The 10,407-nt window shown below is 43.3% G+C and overlaps 1 protein-coding gene across 1 annotated transcript; it reads left to right on the top strand.

Annotated features, from left to right (window-relative positions):
• Positions 1-7,881: 7,881 nt before the first annotated feature.
• On the top strand, positions 7,882-8,196 carry LOC103078200 (C-reactive protein-like). The gene has a single exon (XM_007461291.1). It carries the CDS (start codon positions 7,882-7,884, stop codon positions 8,194-8,196), a length of 315 nt encoding a protein of 104 aa, XP_007461353.1.
• The last annotated feature ends 2,211 nt before the right edge of the window (positions 8,197-10,407 follow it).

The raw sequence follows: 10,407 nt of genomic DNA on the forward strand, positions 1-10,407 counted from the left end.
AGATGTTTAAAAAAAAAAAGAAAATGTGCTGACCAAAATTTCCACCAATTACAAGTTGTACATGTTGGCACATTATTGGCAGTTTTCTGGTATCTCATCTAGGTGATCATTCTGACATAATAATCAAACATTAAAACAAACAAACAGGGGCTTCCCTGGTGGCGCAGTGGTTGAGAGTCCGCCTGCTGATGCAGGGGACGCGGGTTCGTGCCCCGGTCCGGGAGGATCCCACATGCCGCGGAGCAGCTGGGCCCGTGAGCCATGGCCACTGAGCCTGCGCGTCCGGAGCCTGTGCTCCACAACGGGAGAGGCCACAGCAGTGAGAGGCCCGCGTACCGCAAAAACAAACATACAAACAAACAAACAGCCTCTCTCCTCACAAAACCACCACCACCAAAAGCTGATTCTATTTGTATCTATATGAGTGAGCCCAGACTCTTGAAATATTATGATACCCAGACAGACAAGAGCAATCACCTGGTTGTTGAATTTGATTTATCAAGTGCCAGTTCAGTTCAATTCAGTCCAGATATTAAAAGTGACATGCTTAGTACATCAACTTCTTACCTGCAGGGCAGTAAGACAGGTGGGACATGGTTGGGTTGTTTAATGTGATTTTGAGTAATTTTAAACCTAAAATGAATATGAAAAAAATAATAGAAATTAGAGTGCAAAATATGTGCTCATTTTACAAGGAAACAAAACTGGTATGGCATTTCATGTTTGCAGCAGGCTTGCTTCATGATGCAATCCAGCGTCTCCTGAGGGATGTTTACTTTTATCTATTTTAAAGTTTGTGTGCATGTGTGTGCATGTACTAGCAAAGTGCTCTCGGTTAGGTGTTCTGAAGTCAAAGCTGAGAAAACTAGTCTGAGGCGAGTCCACAGTCAAGGGGCAGGGAACATATAAGAAGTAAGATTAATGGCCAAAAAAGGGAAATAGAATAACATGCTGGGATGGAGAAGTGGCCCACAGGAGCTGACAGTGTAAGGAAAATATCCTCCCCTATGGCCCTCACCATATGCTTATTTCTTGTCCTATACTTGGGCTATTATTATATTGGGAGTTTGGGCCCATAGATAAGGATCACACAAAAGTAGGATTTTGATTCTCTCACAAGATGTTTAGATATTTCCAGTGTTGATTATTATGGGAAGAGGATATCTTAATTCACAGGAAGATGAAGGTGGAGCTTAGCAGGAAGGAGAGGGAACTCATTCCTGTGTTAGGCCCTTGCTCATAGGGCCTAGACTTGGGGGAGGATAGAACAGTGTCAGGGTATTCCTCGGCTCTTGCCTCAGGGCATCCCTTGAGTTGGGAGATCTTTCTGGGTTCCTAGACCCCATTCCAGTGTGTGTGTGGGGGGGTGGTGGGGGGGTGGTGGGCGGTTCCCACACCAACAAGCAATGCTTTGGACTCCAGCTGGGTGTCCCACAATTCAACCCAGTTCTGCTCAAGTCTGAACTTTATCTACCTGGAGATAGCAAAAGATACTACAGGTAGGGGAGCAGTCCTACAAGACGTCCCCCACTCCCTTCAGATGCCAAACACAGGCTATTACCTGTGTTTCTGACCAATTGGCTATAAATCAGAGGTTCCCATGTCCACCTCCTTGAATTTGATTAATTTGTTAGAGTGGCTGACAGAACTCAAAGAAACATTTTAATTACCTGTTCACTGGTAAAAGGATATAACTCAGGAGCAGCCAATTGGAAGAGATGCACAGGGTAGGGTATGTGGAAGGGCATGGAGCACCAGGCATGACACTGTCCCCAATCTCCACGTGCTCACCAGCCCAGAAGCTCTCTAAACCCAGTCCTTTTGGGTTTTTATGGAGGCTTCATTACATAGGCATGATTAACTAAGTCATTGGCCATTGGTGACTGAACGGAAGCCCAAGCCCCTTTCCCCTACCCTGCTCAAGGTGTGGGACTGGAAGTTACAACTCTCCAATGACACCCTTGGCTCCATTGGCAACCAGTCCCCGTCACATGGTGGGGTCCATAAGTCACCTCATTAACATAAAAAAAGAACATTTACTGCTCTTGTCAGGAAATTCCAATGGTCTTAGGAGCTCTGTTCCAGAAACAGGATGAAACCAAATATATACTTATTATAAATCACAGTATCACAGGAGAGAAGTAGGCTGAGGCCATCCAAGGAGCATAAACCAGAGCTTTAGGCTCTGAGAATTGTCATATCAGGAAACATATCTAAGAAATATAACAGTATGGGTTTAGTTGTGCTATGGAGAATTGAGGGAAGGATTTATGTCCATTTTGAGGGGTTCGCTCAAAAGGGGAAGAGAGGAACCTCTGAGACCATTAGGCAGTGATGACAGAGAGCCTCTCGGGAATGTGAATTTCAGGGAACCAGAGTTGGAGGTACCAAATACAGTGTCCTTTTGTATAAATCTTTTTTTTGTTTGTCTTTGTAGTCTTTTACTCTAAGGGGTATGAGGTGATGAGAAGCATGAGAGTGGCAGAACAACCTAAAGTGTCACAGCAGAAGTACTAGAAAGAAGCAACCAAAGAATGGAAACTCATTTTTTGGAGGCTTTGGGAAATTATTTATTTCTCATTTGAACATTTCTTCCTCTTTTCTCAGGCAAAAACTAGTCATTTAATGTCTCTTGAGCTAGAGGGCTAATACAGTGAATGGCACATAGTGAAACAAGATATATATTGAATACATGAATGATTGAATAAATGAATGAATGAAGATGATGTAGCCTCAGTTTTTGTAGCTCACAGATGATGGAAACATACACAAACAACTATATTCCGATGAGATATGTATTGTAACAGATTAATAAAGAATGAACTACAGGAGTTAAGAACTAATAGAGTGATTTATTTTTCCTTTGAAATGAGGGAGGGGAAGATTGTGGATGGAATGAGGGTCAGGAAACTATTCAAGGGTGGTGAGATTTTGAATGGAATTTGAGGACAAACACATTTTTTCCTGGAGGGGAATATTTGAGAAAAATTTATAGTGAGCAGGACATGACTTCTTAAAATAAATGAGTCAATATTTTGTGAACAATTTACAGTGAAAGTTTTGAGGCTCTGAGATGTAATTTTTAGATCACTTCACTTTGTCCGGTTGTGTATAGAGGACAAGAGAAAGGCCCATTTGACAGCTTTAGAATTTTCCACAGGAAGATTAGATGATAGAAAACCACACACACTCTGCAAATCTTAACTAAAGCTTTATGTAAATCTTAGGGGATCCTGGTTGTCAGAGAAGACATCTTGCTTTGTGTCTATGGTTTAGAAATAGACAGGGATAGATGGTTGGGACTAGGGAAATAAAAACAAGTGGTCTACTATAAAATTAGAGCGAGTTATAGCTTTCTTATATAGCAGAGACTGTAAAATTAGATTAGGATATGTCTAATGAAATAGAGGCAGAACCAGGAGGAATTAATTTGCCTAAGGACTTTTGGTCCTACAGAGAAGAGATGGTATTTGTTTGGGACATTTGGGGGAAAACCGGAGATGGGAGGATAGCTTAAGGTGTGTATCTTAGATTCTTTTCCTTGTTGGGTCCCATTGAGCCATTCTTGAGCATTTTGGAGATTTGGGGTGATAGGTAGAAACCAAATAAGCTATAGGTTTGAAAGACTCAGACACATAGAGAGGACAATGAAAACAAATTTGATTCTCTATTGAGCTGGGGAGATATCAACTTCCCCTACTTCATGGGGAAAGGTAGCAAAACTTTGCTGCCTTGAGGACTGAAGAGAGAGCACTCAGCCTTGGCACCTGGTGAGGGCAGCTTTGGAAGCCCTAGCATCCCTGGAATAAATATAGAGCTTCTCATGGAGGACAGTGTTTGCAGTGAGAAGGAGAGAGGTTTTGTGAGCTTCAGAAAAGTGAAAGACAGTAAAAGTCCAAGAGGGGACTAAACTCCTATGAGTACCACTAGGACCCTCAGAAATAACTGAGTGTATCTGGGGTTAGGGAAAGGGTCACGAAGGGCTCTCAGTTAATGTGATTCAATTCTCTTTCCCAGATTGATGAGGTCTGGGAAAGGTCAGATGTTTCAGAAAAATCAATAGAGAACAAGCACTCCCAGGCTTTATTTTGAGCAGGTGCATAAGCACATACTGAGACTTGATAATCAAGTCATCAGAACAAAGAAGTAGATCAAATTGTATGGGGTTTTGGGATATCAGGGGACTCAAGAAAGAGCATCTAGATGTGACCAGAACAGACACTAGTTCATTATCTTTCAGGGATTAAGGGTTCTCTTATTCTTCAGTGAGGTGAAACAGAAGAGGCAAATCATTACACATGGTCTAACCTGAAAGGCCAGTAGTTATAACCGATAAACATTGTTCTCATTACAGAATGAAAGTTGTCACTCTCAACGGATCCACCTGCTATTTTTCTGAAGATTTTTGATGAAGGTCTTTCAGGTATTCTTGTATTGAGAGAACTTGACAGAATGGATTCAGATATTTAGGTTAAAATAATGGTGTCCAGAGAGAATAAAACCAGGTAATAAACACCATGTATAGAACTTTGTCACTATGAGGCTTATTTCTCTCTGGGTATGCCACTGTTAGTTTGAATGACTGCTTATTTTTTCATCCATCACATGTATGTAGTATAAATCATCAAGCCATTCAGTCATGTAGGGAATATAAATCTTATTCAATAAACTCAGGTGAGTAAGAAATGCCACATCTCTGTTTGCTTTAAATAAGGTTAAATAAGTCTCTGGGGGCTTCCCTGGTGGTGCAGTGGTTAAGAATCCACCTGACAATGCAGGGGACATGGGTTCAAGCCCTGGGCCAGGAAAATCCCACATGCCGCGGAGCAACTAAGCCCGTGCGCCACAACTACTTAGCCTGCGCTCTAAAGCCTGTGAGCCACAACTACTGAAGCCCATGCACCTAGAGCCCGTGCTCTGCAACAAGAGAAGCTACCGCAATGAGAAGCCTGTGCACCATAACGAAGAGTAGCCCCCACGTGCAGCAACAAAGACCCAATCAGCCAAAAAAACAAACAAACAAACAAAAGTCTCTGGGCTTATGTCCCATAGAGTTATTGAACACTCTAACTTAGTCATTATTGGGGCTCCCTTTCCAATGACCCAAGGTCAGCTAAAGGTTCCAAGAGTCTAACATTAACACTCAAATATCAGGAAGGCCCACTGAGTACTGCAGAGATGCCTAATGTTCAAGCTTGCCTGGATCCTTGACGTCTGCAGCTCTGCTACTTCTGCCAAGTAGATCACGGGCACCTTGGTCTAGGTTGGGAGTCCTAAGGATCTAGATGTACACTTTGCATCCATCCTCTCAAAGACTCTGCTCCCTCCCCAGAGGGCTGGCAGATAGTGGAGCCAGGATCCCTGATACACACAAGACCTGCCAGTTTCTACCCTTCTCCTAGCCTGACGTTCTCTTCATTCTCCTTGGATGCCTCCATGTGTCTACCTCTCTCAGATCTCAGTACAAGCTCTGCAACAGCTCAGGGTTTTGCTGAACACATGTTCAATAGGAGACTATCTCCAGCAGTGTTGGTTGGTTGCTTGCCCTTATGAACCTTCCCCTGACATGAGGAAGCTTTATGCTACTTACTTAGAATAGGATATATTCAGCAAACAGCAATAGCAAATTGCTACCTCAGAAGTTATCCCTGCATTATTTATTCAATAGTGATCTACCCCTAACTATGTGACAGACTCTGGACTAGGCACTGAGAACATAATAGTGCTCATGACAGAGCCTTATCACCATCTTCAAGGATGTTGTCATAGTGGACAACATGAACAAGTCAACAGCCAAAACAACACAGCTGATAAATTTGGGAGAGTCACGTTATTGAGTTGGGAGGTGCAGAAATCATTCTTCGAGGATGTTTCATTTAAGTTGAAAATGGAAAAAGAGCGAGCATTAGCTGGTCAAATGAGGTTGTGAGTCAGAACGAACAACATGTGCAAACATCCGGGTTAAGAGAGACACCGGTGGACTTCCCTGATGGCATAGTGGTTAAGAATCCACCTGCCAATGCAGGGGACAAGGGTTTGATTCCTGGCCCGGGAAGATCCCACATGCCATAGAGTAGCTAAGCCTGTGCTCCACAACTACAGAGCCTGTGCTCTAGAGCCCGCGAACCACAACTACTGAGCCCATGTGCCACAACTACTGAAGCCTGCGGGCCTAGAGCCCTTGCTCCACAAGAAGAGAATCCACCACAATGAGAAATGTGCGCACTGCAAAGAAGAGTAGACCCCACTCACTGCAACCAGAAGAAGCCCGTGTGCAGCAACGAAGACCCAATGCAGCCCAAATAAATAAATAAATAAATGTTCCTTTAAAAAAAAAGAGAGAGATACCAGCATGTTTTAAGAACTGAAAGACCAACTGGCCTTGGATGCTGGGGTTCAAGGTGGGTTGTGGAGAGAAATGGAGCTAGAGGATTAAAGAGAGCTCTGATTGGTGAGGAGCTTGTAATGCATGCTAAGCTTCTTAGAGTTAAGGGGGTTGGCTCACTTAACACCCACCCCAAGCTCAGTTTTTCTTGCCTTATTTTTCTATTATGACTGGAAAATTAAAATACAGGGAGCTAATAATATGTTTTAATTGTGAGAGTTGATGTTTTTGTTTTAGAATGATTGTTCCAGCTCCTTTGTGAAGACTGCTTTGGAGGGGGATGAGAATAGCTGTGAGGACAATAAGAGGGTTGTTGGAAATCCAGGTGGGAGGTGATGGCAGCTGGTGTAGGTCTAAGGCAGTCATGTTGGAGAGACCCAGGTAGATCTGAGTAGTGCTTAAGGGGGAATGTTAACTGGAAGTTAGAAACACAAAGCAATTGAGAGGTTTCTGGCTTGAATCAGTGAGCAGAATGAATATTTGATCTATTTCTAAGTGTTTAACTCTCTAAATAATACTGGTGTAAGAAAAACTTTTTCATATTTTGAATAATTTCCTTAAGCTGGTAGAAAGAATGAATTTTCCCCAAGTTTTCAAGCATGACTATAGAGATTTGAAGCTGCAGGGATGCCTGAGATCTCTAATAAATTGCTTGTCATTTTCCCAACTTGGGAATGATTCTGTTCCCTTTGCCCCAGAACAAAGCCTTCAGAGGTAGTTTTGGAAAATGTTTCACACATTAGCTAATATCTGGAGTTGAGGTTGTCTAAGACATCTAGGTCCTAAGAACTCAGCCACTAACATCCTCATCATCCAGAACAACAACAGGAAGAGTGAAGCTGGCAAATCTCTCAGTTTCCCTGATCTCATCAGCCCCCTGGGCCACTGCCCAGCAGTCTGTTTGCAGCCCCAGCCTATGCCTGAGCTCTGGTCTACTGGGCTGTGACTTTGAAAAGCTTTGTGTGGCCTCAGGAGAGGGTGAATGGAGCTGAGAATACACAGAATTGTGGAGAAGTGGCAGAGTAAATCTCTAGTTTCCAATATTTTCCTTGATAAATATAATAATATATATATAATACAATTCAACTTTTTTTGATAATTCAATTTCTCATTTCTTCCTTTTTTTTTTTTTTTTCTTATAGAACAAGTTATCTTAGTTTCCCACTAAAAGCAAAAAAAAAGCATAAAATACTGATCTGAGTTCAGCTTACAAAATGTAGGAATTCAAGGACAGAAAGGAAATGTAAATATAGGAAAGGAACTGTATTAGTCAGAATTCTCTATAGAAACAGAACCAGTAGGAGAGGGAGAGAGAAGGCGGGGGTGGAGAGAGAGAGAGAAATCCTATGTGACCAGATAAGCACAGATAAAGAAACCAATGGTCTTCATCAGTTAATCCAGGTCTACACTGCCTGCCTGGGGCAAGCTAATAAGACTTTTTGTGATGCCTGGGCCCAAGCTAATAAGACTCCCTCATAAGGGAAAGACTGATGTCTATGGCACTCATTGAGGGGGGTGGCAGCCCTCTTCTGGGTCTCCAGGCCATTCTTGCTTTGCTGCACATCTGGGAGTTGAGAGTAGCTTCGGGAATTGTTGAGCTCTGGGTGGATGAGAAGCCCATGCTGACGAGTCTGGAGAAGGGGCACTTTATGGGGACAGAGGCAAGCATCATTCTGGGGCAGAAGCAGATATCTTTTTTGGGGGAAGTGGTCTTTGATAAGAACCAGTCCTTGGTGGGAGACACTGGAGATGTGAACATGTGGGAATTTGTGATGTCACCAGAAGAGATTAACAATGTCTATCATTGTTAAGGTCCACCACTGAAGGTGGACCATCAGTCCTGATGTCCTGGGTTGGGGGGGGCGCGCCAATGTATGGGGTTCACGGTGGAGTGTTCACCAAGCCCCAGCTGCCATCCTGGGGCTGTGACCCTGTCCTACAGCAGCAGTCCTGAGCATGCCCACTGGAGATGACACCTCACCAGCATCGTGTCTCAGACTCTGAGGAATTTTTGCCTTTATACCCTGGAGTGCTGCAGAGTGGACACTGGACTTCTTCCCCTCTCTGCTCTTCATTAACATCAATGAATGAACATTTCTTCTTAAGTGAAAGGCAATCTACATGTTGTGCTTTTCTCAGAAGGAATCAAAATTATGGAATTTATGTTTTACATTGAAAAGGACTTTAGACATAATCCCGCATCCTTATTGTATTGGTTTTCTATCACTGCTGTAACAAATTATCACAAATCTATTGGCTTAACACAGCACCAAAACAAATTTAATATCTTACAGCTCTGGAGGTCAGAAGTCTAAAATGGGTGTGTCCACAGGGCTGTGTTCTTTCTAGAGATTCTAGGGGTGAATTGATTTCCTTGCCTTTTCTAGCACCTAGAGGCTGCCTACATTCCTTGGCTTGTGGCTCCTTCTTCCATCTCCAAAGGCAATGGCATAGCATTTCCCTTCTCTCTGACCTCCTGCCTTCCTCTTAGAAGGACGCTTGTCATTATATTGAGCCCACCTGGATACCAGCATAATCTATCCATCTCAACATCCTTATCTGTAAAGGTAACATATTCACAGGTTTCAGGGATTAGGACATACATAGACAGGCTATTCAGCCTATCACATTCATTTACAGGAGATACAACGGAGATCCTAAAGAAGAGGAATGAAAAAAAAAAACCTCACAGGGCTTGTCTGGACTGCTGCTAGTCCATGTGGTATTTCTGTGTGAATGGGGGATTAACTCTATGCTGGGTGAACGGCTTGGTGAGTGAAGTATGGGGAGATAACAGCCCCCACTCCCTCCCTCAGCTAGACACCCATGTGTAGTGAACAGCCTGCACACCATACACAGTGGCCCTGGGGCTGGTGAGTTTCTATAGTGGAAACAGAATGCTGGTCTTAAAATATCCTACTCCAATTCCGCCCTGCTCTTCACCCTTTCATAGCTGTCACTCTCTGAGTCCAGGGTTGATCTCAAAAAAACTGGCTTAGGGAATTTAGTACTGTAGATGTACTGTATTCCTACAGTGGTCAGTCCATACTGTCTTTCAACCCTGCCTCTGAGTGAGACAGGCTGGGACCTGGGACGTGGGACCCTTTGCTGCAGTGCTTGTACCTGGACAAACATCTCCTCGAGCAACAAAATACAAAGAAACTATAAGGGACTAGAAATAACTGCGTGCATGTGCAGTCAGGGCAAATTATGAACAACAAGATACAAAAATGCAACTGCCACTTCTGAGGAGCCAGGAGCAAAAGCAGGGTACTGTGCATGCACATAGCCCCCTGCACACAGCACCTCCAAGGGGGTGGGCACACGTCCTAAGCCACGCCTCTGGCCCAACCCCTAGACCCACCCCTACCCTCACCCCGAATAAGGAACTAGCTCACCCCCTACTCAGGGAGCAAGCTAGGAAACCTGGTACTTGTTTTCGCTCCCTTGTGCTACAGCACAAGTCCCAATAAAGCCTTGCCGGAATTCCCTGTCTGTCCTCTGATAAATTTCTATTGATTAAGCAGGCCAAGAGCCCTGGTTGGTAACATGAGTACTGTCCATTCAGCTTATATATGCCAGATTTATTATTTATCAATAATATTTCAATAATCCTCTTCCTGTTCCATCTCACAGTGTCCATAAACACGTACATCCAAGTTAGTGCTCCTATCTTTCATATGTGGACTGCTTGCATCTTGCTTTATAGCACTGAGTGTTTTAACCTCATCTAAAAAGGCAAGCCATTTTGGCTCCGAGTTTATTTAAATCCTCTGTGGTGATGTTACCTTTCTATACCATTATTACAAAGGGGCTTTAATCAGCCTTGACTGAAATGAGAATTCCCCTAAACCAGCACTTTCCAGTAGAACTTTCTGTAATGATGGGAATATTCTAATTTGTGCTGTCCAATATGGTAGCGACTAGACATATGTAGTTACTGAGTCCCTGAAATGTGGCTAGTGTGACTGAGGAATTGCGTTCTACATTTTATTTAATTTTAACTGATTTAAATTTAAATA

Source organism: Lipotes vexillifer, unplaced genomic scaffold, assembly GCF_000442215.2.
Source record: "Lipotes vexillifer unplaced genomic scaffold, Lipotes_vexillifer_v1.1 scaffold581, whole genome shotgun sequence".
Classification (NCBI taxonomy): Eukaryota; Metazoa; Chordata; class Mammalia; order Artiodactyla; family Lipotidae; genus Lipotes; species Lipotes vexillifer.